The sequence below is a fragment of the Callionymus lyra genome, chromosome 10, assembly GCF_982586985.1.
Source record: "Callionymus lyra chromosome 10, fCalLyr1.hap1.1, whole genome shotgun sequence".
Lineage (NCBI taxonomy): Eukaryota > Metazoa > Chordata > Actinopteri > Syngnathiformes > Callionymidae > Callionymus > Callionymus lyra.
Window position 1 is genome coordinate 2,917,559 of NC_141827.1, and position 18,941 is coordinate 2,936,499.

Here is an 18,941-nt window from a genome sequence, read left to right on the forward strand (position 1 = left end):
GTCTGGATCCTCGATGGTTCCGATGACTCGTCTTCACGGATGTTTACGACTCGTTCACTGCATGAATCGTTTTGTCTATAAATGTTTTTTAAATGTTGAAATTCTAGACTTTATGAAACAACAGCAGCTTCTTCTTCAACATCTTCTACTTTTGCTACTCATGGACTTCTCTCAGTCTGTGCTGCCCCCTGCTGGTGGGCGCGGCTCAGCGCAGGGAAATGTTCGTCGACGCCACAGAAATAAAACAAGTTTGTTTATTACACGAGCGGACATTAAAAAACTACAACCAAGTATTTAGACTTAAATATCTGACGTAACGGCGACACACACAACAAACAAACACACACACAACAAACAAACACACACACAACAAACAAACACAAACACAACAAACAAACACAAACACACAAGGTCAAGAGTCTGTGGTTCTTCTGATCCTCACACGACGCCGGACGACGAGCTGGTCATCGACGCGTCCAGGAAGTTGTCCATGGTCAGGCAGGACGAGGACTTGGCGGGAGGTCGACTGACCTTCTTCCTCTTGGCCTTGAGCAGAGGTCGGATCTCCCTCAGAGGAGACTGAGGCTGGTCAAGGTCGTTACACGGCTCGGTCACCAGGGGGCAGTAGAAGTTATCGAGGTCCAAAAATATCAACGTTTACTTTTTAGTTTCACAATTAAACGACACTTTGACTGATAAAAATCACATGAATCTGCTCTGAAGACTCAGGACTCATGGATTCAAGGATACAGGTTGAATGAACTTGGTTCGTCCTCCGAGTCCGTCGTAGCCCGACCTCACCTGAAATCAAACGTGGTCACGATGGCGAAGGAACACGTGACGACGAACAAACACGTGACGAGGAACGAACACGTGACGAGGAACGAACACGTGACGACGAGAGAACGTACGACTCCGGCTCTTCTCTGAGGGTCCAACATGCTGCCGAAGGTTTTCTTCCGGAACAGGAGAGAGTTCCTCAGGAACGGGTCCATGGAGGGATCCTGGGGTTGGACCTGGAGGAGGAGAAGGGTCAGGATCAGGACCAGGACCAGGACCAGGACCCGGGACGGACGGAGAGAAGAAGAGAAACACTACCTTGTTCGAAGTGGTTTCCTTGTGTTTGGAGGTCGTCGACCTGAAGAACAGAAGTTTATTTTCACACGATGAGCAACAAAATTAATCAAATAAACTTTTGACAAAACTATTGAAGATTCACTGAAGACTTTTGAGCAAATTAAAGGATTGAAGTTCAGATGAAAGTGAGAAGAACATGTTCATCATCGTGTTGATTCTTCTTGATCGTGAACCTGTCTGAACATGACTTAACAACACCAGAGTCAAGTACTGGACTATACTACACATATATATACTTGTTACTACACTATCACAACACCAGAGTCAAGTACTGGACAATACTACACATATATATACTTGTTACTACACTATCACAACACCAGAGTCAAGTACTGGACTATACTACACATATATACTTGTTACTACACTATCACATCACCAGAGTCAAGTACTGGACTATACTACACATATATACTTGTTACTACACTATCACATCACCAGAGTCAAGTACTGGACTATACTACACATATATACTTGTTACTACACTATCACATCACCAGAGTCAAGTACTGGACAATGCTACACATATATACTTGTTACTACACTATCACATCACCAGAGTCAAGTACTGGACTATACTACACATATATACTTGTTACTACACTATCACAACACCAGAGTCAAGTACTGGACTATACTACACATATATACTTGTTACTACACTATCACATCACCAGAGTCAAGTACTGGACTATACTACACATATATACTTGTTACTACACTATCACAACACCAGAGTCAAGTACTGGACTATACTACACATATATACTTGTTACTACAGTATCACAACACCAGAGTCAAGTACTGGACTATACTACACATATATATACTTGTTACTACACTATCACAACACCAGAGTCAAGTACTGGACTATACTACACATATATATACTTGTTACTACACTATCACAACACCAGAGTCAAGTACTGGACAATACTACACATATATATACTTGTTACTACACTATCACAACACCAGAGTCAAGTACTGGACAATACTACACATATATACTTGTTACTACACTATCACAACACCAGAGTCAAGTAGTGGACAATACTACACATATATACTTGTTACTACACTATCACAACACCAGAGTCAAGTACTGGACAATACTACACATATATACTTGTTACTACACTATCACAACACCAGAGTCAAGTACTGGACAATACTACACATATATATACTTGTTACTACACTATCACAACACCAGAGTCAAGTACTGGACAATACTACACATATATACTTGTTACTACAGTATCACAACACCAGAGTCAAGTACTGGACTATACTACACATATATATACTTGTTACTACACTATCACAACACCAGAGTCAAGTACTGGACTATACTACACATATATATACTTGTTACTACACTATCACAACACCAGAGTCAAGTACTGGACAATACTACACATATATATACTTGTTACTACACTATCACAACACCAGAGTCAAGTACTGGACAATACTACACATATATACTTGTTACTACACTATCACAACACCAGAGTCAAGTAGTGGACAATACTACACATATATACTTGTTACTACACTATCACAACACCAGAGTCAAGTACTGGACAATACTACACATATATACTTGTTACTACACTATCACAACACCAGAGTCAAGTACTGGACAATACTACACATATATATACTTGTTACTACACTATCACAACACCAGAGTCAAGTACTGGACAATACTACACATATATACTTGTTACTACACTATCACAACACCAGAGTCAAGTACTGGACAATACTACACATATATACTTGTTACTACACTATCACAACACCAGAGTCAAGTACTGGACAATACTACACATATATACTTGTTACTACACTATCACAACACCAGAGTCAAGTACTGGACAATACTACACATATATACTTGTTACTACACTATCTCAACACCAGAGTCAAGTACTGGACTATACTACACATATATACTTGTTACTACACTATCTCAACACCAGAATCAAGTACTGGACTATACTACACATATATACTTGTTACTACACTATCACAACACCAGAGTCAAGTACTGGACTATACTACACATATATACTTGTTACTACACTATCTCAACACCAGAATCAAGTACTGGACTATACTACACATATATACTTGTTACTACACTATCACAACACCAGAATCAAGTACTGGACTATACTACACATATATACTTGTTACTACACTATCTCAACACCAGAATCAAGTACTGGACTATACTACACATATATACTTGTTACTACACTATCTCAACACCAGAATCAAGTACTGGACTATACTACACATATATACTTGTTACTACACCATCACAACACCAGAGTCAAGTACTGGACAATACTACACATATATATACTTGTTACTACACTATCACAACACCAGAGTCAAGTACTGGACAATACTACACATATATATACTTGTTACTACACTATCACAACACCAGAGTCAAGTACTGGACAATACTACACATATATACTTGTTACTACACTATCACAACACCAGAGTCAAGTACTGGACAATACTACACATATATACTTGTTACTACACCATCACAACACCAGAGTCAAGTACTGGACAATACTACACATATATACTTGTTACTACACTATCACAACACCAGAGTCAAGTACTGAACAATACTACACATATATACTTGTTACTACACCATCACAACACCAGAGTCAAGTACTGGACAATACTACACATATATACGTGTTACTACACCATCACAACACCAGAGTCAAGAACTGAACAATACTACACATATATACTTGTTACTACACTATCACAACACCAGAGTCAAGTACTGGACAATACTACACATATATACGTGTTACTACACTATCACAACACCAGAGTCAAGTACTGGACAATACTACACATATATACTTGTTACTACACTATCACAACACCAGAGTCAAGTACTGGACAATACTACACATATATACTTGTTACTACACTATCACAACACCAGAGTCAAGTACTGAACAATACTACACATATATACTTGTTACTACACCATCACAACACCAGAGTCAAGTACTGGACAATACTACACATATATATACTTGTTACTACACTATCACAACACCAGAGTCAAGTACTGGACAATACTACACATATATATACTTGTTACTACACAATCATAACACCAGAGTCAAGTACTGAACAATACTACACATATATATACTTGTTACTACACTATCACAACACCAGAGTCAAGTACTGGACAATACTACACATATATACGTGTTACTACACTATCACAACACCAGAGTCAAGAACTGGACAATACTACACATATATACTTGTTACTACACTATCACAACACCAGAGTCAAGTACTGGACAATACTACACATATATACTTGTTACTACACCATCACAACACCAGAGTCAAGTACTGGACAATACTACACATATATACTTGTTACTACACTATCACAACACCAGAGTCAAGTACTGAACAATACTACACATATATACTTGTTACTACACCATCACAACACCAGAGTCAAGTACTGGACAATACTACACATATATACGTGTTACTACACCATCACAACACCAGAGTCAAGAACTGGACAATACTACACATATATACTTGTTACTACACTATCACAACACCAGAGTCAAGTACTGGACAATACTACACATATATACGTGTTACTACACTATCACAACACCAGAGTCAAGTACTGGACAATACTACACATATATACTTGTTACTACACTATCACAACACCAGAGTCAAGTACTGGACAATACTACACATATATACTTGTTACTACACTATCACAACACCAGAGTCAAGTACTGGACAATACTACACATATATACGTGTTACTACACTATCATAACACTAGAGTCAAGTACTGGACAATACTACACATATATACTTGTTACTACACTATCACAACACCAGAGTCAAGTACTGGACAATACTACACATATATACTTGTTACTACACTATCACAACACCAGAGTCAAGTACTGGACAATACTACACATATATACTTGTTACCATATATCACAACACCAGAGTCAAGTACTGGACAATACTACACATATATACTTGTTACTACACTATCACAACACCAGAGTCAAGTGCTGGACAATACTACACATATATACTTGTTACTACACCATCACAACACCAGAGTCAAGTACTGAACAATACTACACATATATACTTGTTACTACACCATCACAACACCAGAGTCAAGTACTGAACAATACTACACATATATACTTGTTACGACACCATCACAAGACCAGAGTCAAGTACTGAACAATACTACACATATATACTTGTTACTACACCATCACAACACCAGAGTCAAGTACTGAACAATACTACACATATATACTTGTTACTACACCATCACAACACCAGAGTCAAGTACTGAACAATACTACACATATATACTTGTTACTACACCATCACAACACCAGAGTCAAGTACTGAACAATACTACACATATATACTTGTTACTACACCATCACAACACCAGAGTCAAGTACTGGACAATACTACACATATATATACTTGTTACTACACTATCACAACACCAGAGTCAAGTACTGGACAATACTACACATATATACGTGTTACTACACTATCACAACACCAGAGTCAAGTACTGGAAAATACTACACATATATACTTGTTACTACACTATCACAACACCAGAGTCAAGAACTGGACAATACTACACATATATACTTGTTACTACACCATCACAACACCAGAGTCAAGTACTGGACAATACTACACATATATATACTTGTTTCTATACCATCTCAACACCAGAATCAAGTACTGGACAATACTACACATATATACTTGTTACTACACCATCACAACACCAGAGTCAAGTACTGGACAATACTACACATATATACTTGTTACTACACCATCACAACACCAGAGTCAAGTACTGGACAATACTACACATATATACTTGTTACTACACTATCACAACACAAGAGTCAAGTACTGAACAATACTACATGTATATACTTGTTACTACACCATCACAACACCAGAGTCAAGTACTGGACAATACTACACATATATACTTGTTACTACACCATCACAACACCAGAGTCAAGTACTGGACAATACTACACATATATACTTGTTACTACACCATCACAACACCAGAGTCAAGTACTGGACAATACTACACATATATACTTGTTACTACACCATCACAACACCAGAGTCAAGTACTGGACAATACTACTCATATATACTTGTTACTACACTATCAAAACACCAGAGTCAAGTACTGGACAATACTACACATATATACGTGTTACTACACTATCACAACACCAGAGTCAAGTACTGGACAATACTACACGTATGATCTCTCTCTCCCTCTATATATATATATATAAATATATATATATAAATACATCATGGACTAAAGACTCACATCTGAGGGTCCAGCTTCATCTTGTGTGCGGGTCTCCTGCTCACGTCCTCCGGGGTGGTGATGTCATAGGTCATGTTGAGGTCGATGTCCTGACTGTCCACAGGATGGTGCAGGTGCGGGTGTTTCAGCTCCAGGGGTGCGGGGCTGGGGAGCCAACGACAGGTGTGTGTCACCACAGGTACGACAGGTGTGTGTCACCACAGGTACGACAGGTGTGTGTCACCACAGGTACGACAGGTGTGTGTCACCACAGGTACGACAGGTGTGTGTCACCACAGGTACGACAGGTGTGCGTCACCACAGGTACGACAGGTGTGCGTCACCACAGGTACGACAGGTGTGTGTCACCACAGGTACGACAGGTGTGTGTCACCACAGGTACGACAGGTGTGTGTCACCACAGGTACGACAGGTGTGTGTCACCACAGGTACGACAGGTGTGTGTCACCACAGGTACGACAGGTGTGTGTCACCACAGGTACGACAGGTGTGTGTCACCACAGGGGCTCACCTCTCGAACACCAGACGACTGAGGGCGGCGTTGGTCCTCGTGGGCGTGGTCAGCGTGTTCTGAAGGAACTCCACCTTCTTCTTCAGGCTCTGCAGACAGACGGACAGTGACTCTCTGGACCTTCTGGACTCATCGTCTGATAAACGAGTCTCACGGTGATTTCTTTGTCCGCGTTGTTCAGCTCGTTCTGAAGAGACTTCATGTCGTCTCTGCTCTTGCTCACCTCCAGCGAGGCTTTCTGCAACTACACACCCACACACACACACATCACACCCTGAACCAGCGAGGGGATCAGAAGGTCAGAACCTTGTTGCTGGACGTCAGGACTTCGGCCTTCATCTTGTCGCACATGTCGCTGGTGCTCCTCAGATGCTTCTTCAGACCTTCATACTCTCTGAGGACACGTGGATTCTCAAGAACTGCTCATGAATAGTGGCTTCAGTCTCTTACTTCTTCAGGGAGATGCAGAAGATGGAGAGTTGCTCCACCGCAGCGTGACCCACGCCCATGTCCTTGACCATGGACTCCACCTCTGACCTTTGACCCTCCAGCAACACATCAAGCCTGCAGGCAGACACACGATCATCACCACTTCACGCTGATTCATGACATCATAGACGTTTGATTCGACCTCTCGTAGGTTTGCATCTTCGTCCGGAGTCTTCGCGCCTCGTCCTTCGCCGCTTGAGCGCCGCTGCTCTGACTCTCCAGGTACTCCATCTGTTTCTGGAGCGGAATATTGCAATACTGATATTCTGACGCTGGTAGAAAAGGTTGGAATCGACGAAGACAAGATTTACCTTCATAGCGAAACACAGCATGTCCTTCTGGTTCACCTGCTTCTTCACAGACTCCAGCTCCTTCTTGTGTTTGCTCACGGTCTTCTTCAGGTTCTCCACCACAGACTCCTTCTCCCGCCAGTCTCTCTCTGTCGACAGGAAGCTGTGAATTCCCCGATAACATTTCGACAACACTTTCCACAGTGATGTTTGAAGCTACATCTGATAAAGTGTCAACAGTGACGAACAACGAGTGTTTGAGCTTCAGTGACTCGTGTCGTTACCTCTAGAACTCAGGAGCGCCTTCACCTGATCCAGCTCGTTCTGAAGATATGGAGGAAACAAATCGTGAGAACGAATCTGGTCGAACGTTGGATGAACGTGAGACGTCGATACCTGCAGACAGTCTGGATCTGCCGTCGACTCTTCCACGCCACTGACGTCGAAGAACAGTTTGCTGATGATGTGTCTCGTGCTGACCTGATGACACAAGATCTCAGAAGTTATACTTGTAACCGACAATCTTCTCTCGTCTCTTTATATTAGTATCAGTAAGTAAGTAAGTAAGTAATTTTTATTTATATAGCGCCTTTCCAGACCAGGCTCACGAAGCGCTTAAACAATCAAAACAATATTCAATAAAATATATACTTTAAAGGTCAAGATAAAACTGATAACACAACAGGAGGTTCCATAAAATCAAGGAAAAGCCTGAACAAATAAAAACGTCTTAAGATGTTTCTTAAAAGAGTCAGTAGATCCATCAAGTGCAAAGAGAGAGAAGATCGTTCCAAAGCTTAGGAGCAACAGTCTGGAAGGATTTCTCTTCTCTGGTCCTGAACCGTGTGCGAGGAACCATCAGTAGATTCTGATCCACAGACCTCAGAGCCCGAGCTGGGGTGTAAGTCTGGATCAGATCACTGATGGAAGGTCTGACCATAAATAGATCTGAAGGTAAGAACCAGAATTTTAAAATGATCCTGAAAGAAACTGGAAGCCAGTGAAGAGTTTGAAGGAGAAATGTGAGTTCTTCTACTAGAGCGGCTCAGAATTCTGGCTGCAGTTTTGTATGAACTGCAGGCGAGACACATCCTTCTGGTTTAGAGATTTTTCTCAGTTGAAGGAAACAGTTTGTGGTCAGTTTTGTTCAGTGTTGAACAATTACTCACTCAACCCTGGAACCTCATCATCAGGAGCAATAACCATTGTTTCAGTTTTGTTACCATTAGACAACTGGACACTGACAGGTTTTGAAGCCATCTCGCTGGGATCAGCTCAGTAACACTTCGCTCAATTGTCATCGTCATGAATTAAAAACGAATATTCTTGAGTTATTGTTGTCTTAACGTCAACTTTAAAGTACCTGCTTTCGACACTGGGGACACGTCTTGGTTGGAGCTTTCTGGAACCACTGAAGGAGACTGGAAGAAAGAAGGTACGTTTCCATGATACTGTGGCTTTTAACGGAACCTTTTCACTCTCTTACCAGTCATGGTGGAAAGTGTGGCCGCAGTGGATGGCGGCGATGTCTCTGGAGTGATCGAAGTAGTCCGAACAAAATATACATAACGCTCGGATGGTCATGTTTATCCTAAAGTCTCTTTAAAGAAAGAAAACCCGACTCGTCTCAAGCAAACATGTCTGTGGTTCTCAACTTAAGTAAGAAACAAGTGCGAACTCAGTCCTAAACAAACCCAAACAAGCTTCTGTTACAGAAAATAAACCATGTTTTAATCGATGTGTTCGCGACGGTTTGCTAGCTGTGCTAACTAGCTTAGCTTCAGGTGCACAAGGCTAGCATTTCCCGGGTGGACTTTGAAAGTAAGCCCCGCCCACGTGTTGCGTTCAGGGTACATCGAGTGCAACACAATATATATCTATATAAACAATTATGAATAAACAGTGAAATGATTGATAAATAACATAAATAATATATTGTGAAGTAAAATAAAACTCAAAACTGATTATTGAACAACGACTGTATTTGGTTCTTGTGTAACCTGAGCTGGAAAAACACCAAAAGTCAAACCTGCTGCTGTAAATTACTCCATAAATAAATGTACACAATGTTTAACACGTTCTAATTTAATGACGTGTTGCCAGGTTTCCACTGCAGTGTGAGAACCTTTGGCCTGAAGATCCATGTTGTCAATAACAAACACCTCCAGGCTGTTTTACCAGCAGCTTCTAAATAAGAATATATTCAACTTATGAATGTGAATGAAGCCTGGAGGCCCTGCTGAGCTGACAGTACATTTCTAGTGCGCTGCTGCCTCTGGGCTGTTGCTCTGATGAAATACAATAAATAAAACACAAGTTAGGATTTAAATATCTGCTCAATATGGAGCAAGTTTGCTCTGTGAGGACATAATATTCAACCCTCATTCAAGACTTACACAGAGTCATCGGTTTTTATTGCCTAAAAGGGAAACAATACATAAAACCAAAACATCTAAGCCCTTGATAATAAACATACACAAAAAAAATTAACACATCAAATCAACAGTTCACTTAATTCTCAGTGAACTTTAACCTCAGGGATAAATGATATAAGAAAACGAAAACTTAATTATGAGGAAAGAGAAGCTCAGGCTCATAATCTAGCAAAGTTATATCATTAAATATGAAGTATTAAGAAACAAGTGTTGATGTGAAACACAGTATTTGTTATTTACTTAATTACTTGTACCAGTAAAACTATGAACTGTTTGTATTGCGGTGCAGTAAGTTGATCGTACTGGCCCTTTAAGAGAGAAAGATGGTGACGTCATCACTCGTGACGACAGGCTCCATTAATAAAAGATAAGATAAATATATTCCTCTACGCTTTTTCCATCTAATGCGTAAGGATTATATCATGTTTTTAAAGTAATATTATCTAGTAATTTAGTTGTGTATTAGACGCATTTGTTTACCGGAACCAGAATTATCGCCCAACAAGCACTTCCGCTCCTGAGCGCTACATGTTGACAAGAGGAAGAAGAAATTCCTCTTTGACTTTTTCTCTCATAAACTACTTTGACCGATGATTCACTTCATCGGAAATGAAAGGTAATAATGGAAATATGGATGAGAGGTGTCGTTGAGCAGCGAGAGCAAGTTGTCGTCTTGTTTGTTACAATTTATTACTGAGTTATGAAGCAACTTTGCTGTTAAAACATTATCAACGTTGTTTGTTTTCTTCAGATTCAAGAGAAATATTTCTAGACTGAACTCACTTAATTTGCCTTCAGTTGTTTATTCATTTTGTTTAATGAGTTTATTTTTAATACGTTAAACTTCCTCACGTCCTTGTGTTTCTTGACCAACTTTTTGGATTTTTCTCCTTCTTCCAGGTTTGTGTTCCAGCCTCCTGTAGCAGGATGGAGGGAGAACCCCAGAGGAGTGCTGCGTCCTGGGACACTGGGAGTCTGTGTGTGGAGAGAGTCCGCTGTGAGAGATCAGAGAGTCCGACCCCGGGTCTGGTGGAAGGAACCGAACCTGGTGAGTCTTAGTCTTCTTTTTCACTCTTGAAGTCACTCTTGTTGTGTTGTTTTATGTGTCAGTGAGCAACAGTCAAATAAATGATATAGTTTCACTTATTTTCACTGGTTACAGGTTCATTTTTGACAGAAACGAGTGTCTCGACGTGACAAGAGTCACAGACTGAGTTACTTCAAAACACCTTTCAAACAGTAATAATCGATAGACAAGTTATACATATATTTTTAACAGACTTGTGCTCAGTAAATATGCGTTTATCTTAAGAAAAACGTTTGGAAAGTGTTCATTTTTGGAAAGAACTTGATTCTATTTTGTTCATTTGGTAAAAACACAATTTAGTTGTTTGGAAAGAAGGTTTTCCACGTTCGTGTTTGTGCCAAATATCCAGCGCTAGTTCTCTCCTGGCACGTTGAGACAAGACCTGCACGGCTGGTTTCCCACTTTTAAATTGACGGTAAATATTTGAAAAAATGACTTGTTTGTTTTATGGTTTGGGATTAGAAATGTAAAGTGAGAGAAACCTGGGAGTTTTAAGACGATAGTGAGAGAACGACCTTGCGACGAAGAATGAGGAATTCAAGAAGATGTTGAATCAACAATAGTTTGGACTCAGAGTAACTTAATGAAATCAACTCGCACCACATGTGGTTCATTTGCTCGTCCTGCAGACAGAAACATGTTTGAAACAAACCAGGCTTTCATCAGATCCTTGGACTCTGCTGTCTCTGATCATACGCTTCTGTGAAGATACTTGCTGGATCCATAAATGCTGATGGATCATTCTTGCCTCAGACCTTCAGCAAGTTCGTGCAAGTTCACCATAATCTTGTCGACTTCCTTAAATAACGTCAAACAGAAGGGAAGTCATTATTTCAACAGTCTTGTGTTGACCTTCAGTAATGCTGACTAAGAGTAACAGGAGAAGTTCTGGTCGTGTGATTGGTTCATACAACAAAACAACATACAACTTGATTTCCTACACAAACACTGAGTGTCTTTTAAAGACCATGTTCTCGTTCTCAGGAGCCGGACAGAAAAGTGCCATTTTTGTTCATTCCCAGTCCTTCGAGGATTTGACCTCCGAGGCGGACGAGGATCTGTGTGGACAAGCGGAGTCGGACCAGGTGGAGGAATGTGAGGAGAAGCTCCAGGTTGTGGTGCAGGACTCTGAAGGCACGAAGACGAAGGACGAGGACGTGTCCAGCGAGGCGTGGAGGAGCCACAGGAAGCACATGTTTGTGCTGAGCGAGGCGGGGAAGCCCATCTACACCCGCTACGGCACAGAGGAGGCTCTGTCCAGCACCATGGGCGTGATGATGGCCCTCGTGTCGTTCGTGGAGGCGGAGAAGAACATCATCCGCTCCATTCATGCAGGTGAGCTCAGACTCGTGGTGCTTCTGATTCTAACTCATCAGAACATGGCATGCATTCACAAGACTGTCCACAAGGTGGCAGCAAACTTCCAGCGTTCAAAAATGGAATTTAGGTAATATTTGACCAGTAGTTACTTTTTCAGTTTCACTCGTTTACCGAGTTCATAACATATAATATGATGATCCCGGCATCGAGATGATCTGTACATCAAATGACTTCTGCTTCTTCAGGTTTTTACACCAAGTTCCGATTTCAAAACAACAACTTTGATGGTTTTATTTTGATGCTCCTCAACAAAACCTTTCCTGTTGTCTTGATATTAACCACTAGATGTCAAAACAAACCGCCTCCATTACAGTAACGTTATCAATGATTGAACAAAATAGTTTTAAATGTAGTTTACAACAATGAATACTTTCACCTATACTACAATATAATATGATGTAATATAAAAAATAAATGTTAAATTAAACTACTAATGAGATTGAAATTATCTGAATGTTGAATCATTGTTTTACTAATTTAATTTTTTTTAAATTAAATTAGAAATGAAAATTTAAAATGAAAATGAAAAAATGGTAAAATGTCTTGAGATCAATTCGTTATGATTTAAACGTCAGTAAAAGACAAACTAGTGCTGCACAAGTTAATGATGATTTAAGGTCCTAAGTGTTCCTAAAAGAACAAGTGACACCGAGTTGAAACACCACTGATTTATTTAGTTTGTTATCTTTCAGCTTTAGATGATATTATTTTGTTAGTCTTTTTCATAAACTGCTGCCAAAGTTAAACCACATTTCTACGTAGAATTTTATACATTCTTCATGTTTTTATTTGTTTGTTTGTTTTTCCAAAACATGTTGCCTGGAAGTGTCATGAAAATAAAGTTTTGTCATTTAAAAAAATATATATTTTATGAACTCTTTCAAGTGAATCTTCTCGTTCTGACAGACGGCTGCAAGGTTGTGTTCCTGACCCGGAGTCCGCTGGTGCTGGTGGGCGTGTCTCGCACCTGTCAGTCGGAGAAGGAGCTTCTGCGGGAGCTGCAGTACATCTACTACCAGATCGTGAGCCTGCTCACCCTCACGCAGCTCAACCACATCTTCCAGCACAAGCAGAACTTCGACCTGCGGCGCCTCCTGTCCGGCTCCGAGTACCTCACGGATAACCTGCTGGATCGCCTGGAACGAGACCCGGGCCTGCTGATCAGCGCCGTCACCTGCCTGCCCGTGGCCAGCTCCGCCCGGGACGTGGTCTCCTCCAGCCTGCAGGCCGCCAAGTCCAAGAACCTGGTCTTCTCCATCCTGCTGGCCGGAGACCGCCTGGTGTCTCTGGTGAGGAAGAAGGAACAGTTCCTGCACCACATAGATCTGCATCTGGTCTTCAACCTGGTCGGGTCTTCGTCCTCGTTCCGGGAGGGCGAAGGTTGGACGCCCATCTGTTTGCCAAAGTTCAACACGGCAGGATTCTTCCACGCTCACATCTCCTACCTGGAGCCGGCGTCAGAGCTCTGCCTGATCCTGGTCTCCACGGACCGAGAGGACTTCTTCAACATGTCCGACTGCAAGCAGAAGTTTCTGGAGAGGCTCAGCAAACGCAGTGCCTATCAGACCCTGAAGGAGGCGCTCAAATGTCCCAGCTACTCCGTAGACCAGGTCGGGATTCCAGAGCTCAGACACTTCCTGTACAAGTCCAAGAGCTCCGGCCTGTACACCAGGTACGATCTCACCTGTCTCACCTGTCTCACCTGTCTCACCTGTCTCACCTGTCTCACCTGTCTCACATGTCTCACCTGTCTCACCTGTCTCACATGTCTCACCTGTCTCACCTGTCTCACCTGTCTCACATGTCTCGCCTGTCTCACCTGTCTCACCTGTCTCACCTGTCTCACATGTCTCACATGTCTCACCTGTCTCACATGTCTCACATGTCTCACATGTCTCACCTGTCTCACCTGTCTCACATGTCTCACCTGTCTCACCTGTCTCACCTGTCTCACATGTCTCACCTGTCTCACATGTCTCACATGTCTCACCTGTCTCACCTGTCTCACATGTCTCACCTGTCTCACATGTCTCACCTGTCTCACCTGTCTCACATGTCTCACATGTCTCACCTGTCTCACCTGTCTCACGAGTCTCACCTGTCTCACATGTCTCACATGTCTCACCTGTCTCACCTGTCTCACGAGTCTCACCTGTCTCACATGTCTCACCTGTCTCACCTGTCTCACCTGTCTCACATGTCTCACCTGTCTCACCTGTCTCACCTGTCTCACATGTCTCACCTGTCTCACCTGTCTCACCTGTCTCACGAGTCTCACCTGTCTCACATGTCTCACATGTCTCACCTGTCTCACCTGTCTCACCTGTCTCACCTGTCTCACATGTCTCACATGTCTCACCTGTCTCACCTGTCTCACGAGTCTCACCTGTCTGATGTTTATTTCTGGTATTTATTTCATGGTATTACTCAACAATTGTCGTAGTATTATTCTGCGAGTCACGGTAGTATTACACCATGACACAGAGTAGTATTACCCTACTATTCTTGTAGTATTACCACATTAAACACTGAAGTATTACTCCACAACTCTTTTAATATAACTCTGCAATTCCTGTATTACTACTCAATAGTTCTCGTAGTATTACCCCACGATTCTGTAGTATTACCCCATGATGCTCGTAATATTACTCTGTGATTCTTGTAGTATTACTACATTAACCACTGTATTATGACTCCACAATTCTCGTAGTATTATTGCATAATTCTCATAGTATTACTGCATCATTCTTGTAGTATTACTCCACGACTCTTGTAATATTACTACCTCAAACAGTGTAGTAATAATACATAAATCTTATAGTATTACCCTACGATTCTTGTAGATTCTCATGGAATTACTTCACTAGTCTTTTAGTATTACTCACTATGGCATGTGAAGTATATTTATTTAGTAATTTATGATCATTTTAAACTGTATAAAAGTATATAAAGTACAACAAACACGTATGTATGGATAATATTGTTGTACTTTTGTTCATAAAATCTTGTGAGTCGTGGCTCTCAAAGTATCAAAACTTTATTGACACCACAGTGTCTTGTCCATCACAGTCATCAGGGCCTTCACTGCCTGAGAAAAATATCTGAATCACAGACTTATTTGAATTCAAATAATTGTAAAGGTATTATCATATTTCCCATGAGTAGCTACTTAATAAATAATTACAAATGTCTCCACCTCCTGGTCGCGCTTCCAACCAATCAGATTATGAGTTGACGACGTGTGTTGATTTACGTCCACGATGGCTGGAGAAGGAGAAATTAATTTATTATCGAAGCCATTTTCAAGAAGGACTTTAGAAGAAAAGCTGCACATTATTAAGAAAGTTAAGACAACTTGGAGGTTTGTCTATAATATTTCAAAAGCCTTTCGTTGTTCAAAGAACTCGTTCAAACCACTTTTAATCCATGAACTACTTGAGTAAATGCAACTTTCCTAAATAAAGTTGTGCTTCTATGATGTTATTAGTGATGTTTTTTCTGAGTGTCACAGCTGTAGCTTCAGTGTAAAGACACTTGATTTTGTTTCCTCACGAAAGGCATTTCTTCCGGACACACAAGTATCTGTGATGCAACAGCTCTTTCTACTTCTTTCTGCATAAACGTTTCTTTAAATGGTCAATATGTCACTCTGGAGGATTGACTCCACACGGTTCTCACTCCTGGGAGTCAAACGCTGCATTATTGTGTTGATCATTGATTTAATCTTTAATGTGACGCAGCTGCTCATTGAACGCTGGCTGTGGTTGTTGTTTGTTTGTGTTGTGTTTACTAACGTTTGATGCAGGAAGTGTGTTGTGTTGCCATGGAAACCACACAGACTCCTAGTCGAAGTGATGTTTTCAGTGATGCACTGATGTGATGATGATCTAAACGTCTTGGACCTAAGACAACGCTCGGATCTACTTGTGTATGAATCACCTTAAAGTAGTTATTGAGAGGTTGAGAGGATTCATTCAAACCACTGGTCCATCACATGATCAAAACACACTCGCCTCATTGGTCAACATGTTTGTCACTTGAACGGAGAGAAAAAAGCACTTTTTTTTCTAAAGTTTTTTGATTCTTATCCGTGTATCTGTCGACACCATCCCACTCTAACCGTCTCACTCTCTCAGCCCAGAGTTCCCGTCGGTCTACGCGTCGGACGAGGAGCAGCAGCGCCTCCTGTCCTCGTACCAGACCCTGCACAGCTGCCTGCATCACCCCACCAGACCCCTGCGCTCCTGCTACCGCGTCGGGGCGAGCGAGAACCTGATGGCTTGGGTGAGCGAGACTCTGAACGTCATGAGAGAATGTCTTACTGACGATGGATCTGCTCTCAGATGACGAGCGGCTTCGAGCTCTACCTCTGCTTCAGTCCTCTGGGCACCAAGGCGCTGGCGGTGTCGTCCGTCAACAAGCTGCTGAAGTGGATCCGGAAGGAGGAGGATCGTCTCTTCATCCTCAGCCCGCTGACCTACTAGTCTGGAGACCCTGGACCGACGACACTCCTCTCTGGACGACTTCATCTCCATCTTTTAAATCCACCTTCAACAGAATCATCTCCGTTGATTGTGCCTCGGTTTATCGTGTCGTCAACACTCCTGTCAATCATGGACGCCGTGATTTAGACTCAAAGTTTGCTATCAGTGAACAAACCTGTTGCTGAGCTTCAGTCCTGATGATCTTTTCCTCCTTTTCTCCTCTCGTTCCTGGACCTCCTGCTCGTGCTGCAATAATCCAGAACCAGCTGGTGAATCAGAAACACGTTCAGGTTAATCTGGTGCTAAATCTCTTTTTATGTCATTATTTAAATCATTGATGATGTATTTGTGCCTTAATTTATTCATTTGACTCCATATGTTCCTCAAAGTGACCAATAATTACTTTTTATGCATTTACTTTAAATGAAGATTTTATCAAATATTTACTGAATACGCACGAAAAACACATTTCAATTTATTACTTTCTTGTTTTAGTGATTTCATGTTTAAAAAACATGTGATTTTACAACGGATGACAAACACTGTCTTTAAACATTTCGTTCTTCTCGTGCCTAAAGTCTGCAAACATTTTGTTCTTCTCGTGCCTGAAGTCTTTAAACATTTGTTCTTCTCGTGCCTGAAGTCTTCAAACATTTTGTTCTTCTCGTGCCTGAAGTCTTTAAACATTTGTTCTTCTCGTGCCTGAAGTCTTTAAACATTTGTTCTTCTCGTGCCTGAAGTCTTCAAACATTTTGTTCTTCTCGTGCCTGAAGTCTTTAAACATTTGTTCTTCTCGTGCCTGAAGTCTTTAAACATTTTGTTCTTCTCGTGCCTGAAGTCTTCAAACATTTTGTTCTTCTCGTGCCTGAAGTCTTCAAACATTTTGTTCTTCTCGTGCCTGAAGTCTGCAAACATTTTGTTCTTCTCGTGCCTGAAGTCTTTAAACGTTTTGTTCTTCTCGTGCCTGAGGTCTTCAAACATTTTGTTCTTCTCGTGCCTGAAGTCTTCAAACATTTTGTTCTTCTCGTGCCTGAAGTCTGCAAACATTTGGTTCTTCTCGTGCCTGAAGTCTGCAAACATTTTGTTCTTCTCGTGCCTGAAGTCTTCAAACATTTTGTTCTTCTCATGCCTGAAGTCTTCAAACATTTCGACCAAATAAAACGTTTTAATGACTGGATTCAAACCTGTGGTTGTTCACTAACATCTTCAAGCAGAAATGATTTCAAGTGTTTAATTGTGTTAAATATAACATTAACATTAATTATAATGTTTAAAACTAATGATCAAAAGCTGGAATAACAGACATTAATATGTTTTATAGACTATTATTATAAACATTAAAGAGGATTCAACTGGTGTTGACTAGAAACATGTCAATAATAATTATAATTGGAATAAAGAAAATAAAAACCAAATTAATATATATTTGGAAAACATTATATACTTCAATATATTCCATCTTTGTATATTTCGTCATTCATTTCTGTGTGTGTTTATAAGATATATTACACTATAATGCATGTTCTATTGCTTTTCTGATGCAAGATAAGGAAAAAAACTTTTGAACTTCTATATACTTATTATAAACTTATACATATATACTTTAAATACTATACTATACTAAAATATATTTGACCGAGTGTATCATTTGTTTATGAAAC

The 18,941-nt window shown here is 40.8% G+C and overlaps 2 protein-coding genes across 3 annotated transcripts; one reads left to right on the forward strand and one right to left on the reverse strand.

The window, feature by feature from the left end:
* Window positions 1-238: 238 nt before the first annotated feature.
* On the reverse strand, window positions 239-9,644 carry traip (TRAF-interacting protein). Of its 2 annotated transcripts, none has more exons than XM_087800535.1 (15): window positions 9,381-9,644; window positions 9,258-9,315; window positions 8,291-8,374; window positions 8,179-8,218; window positions 7,916-8,043; window positions 7,747-7,841; window positions 7,566-7,679; window positions 7,422-7,509; window positions 7,270-7,359; window positions 7,116-7,204; window positions 6,605-6,748; window positions 1,099-1,138; window positions 912-1,016; window positions 751-801; window positions 239-579 (listed from the first exon to the last, which is right to left on the reverse strand). In XM_087800535.1, the coding sequence occupies exons 1-15, from the start codon at window positions 9,476-9,478 to the stop codon at window positions 439-441; spliced, it is 1,365 nt and encodes a 454-aa protein (XP_087656661.1). In that variant the 5' UTR covers window positions 9,479-9,644; the 3' UTR covers window positions 239-438. The 2 variants fall into 2 exon arrangements, with proteins under 2 accessions (XP_087656661.1, XP_087656660.1); XM_087800534.1 differs by having other exon boundaries at window positions 890-1,016.
* Window positions 9,645-10,802: 1,158 nt separating this feature from the next.
* On the forward strand, window positions 10,803-18,086 carry mon1a (MON1 secretory trafficking family member A). Its single transcript, XM_087801314.1, has 6 exons — window positions 10,803-10,945; window positions 11,230-11,377; window positions 12,401-12,751; window positions 13,703-14,468; window positions 16,933-17,080; window positions 17,140-18,086. The coding sequence occupies exons 2-6, from the start codon at window positions 11,257-11,259 to the stop codon at window positions 17,278-17,280; spliced, it is 1,527 nt and encodes a 508-aa protein (XP_087657440.1). The 5' UTR covers window positions 10,803-10,945; window positions 11,230-11,256; the 3' UTR covers window positions 17,281-18,086.
* The last annotated feature ends 855 nt before the right edge of the window (window positions 18,087-18,941 follow it).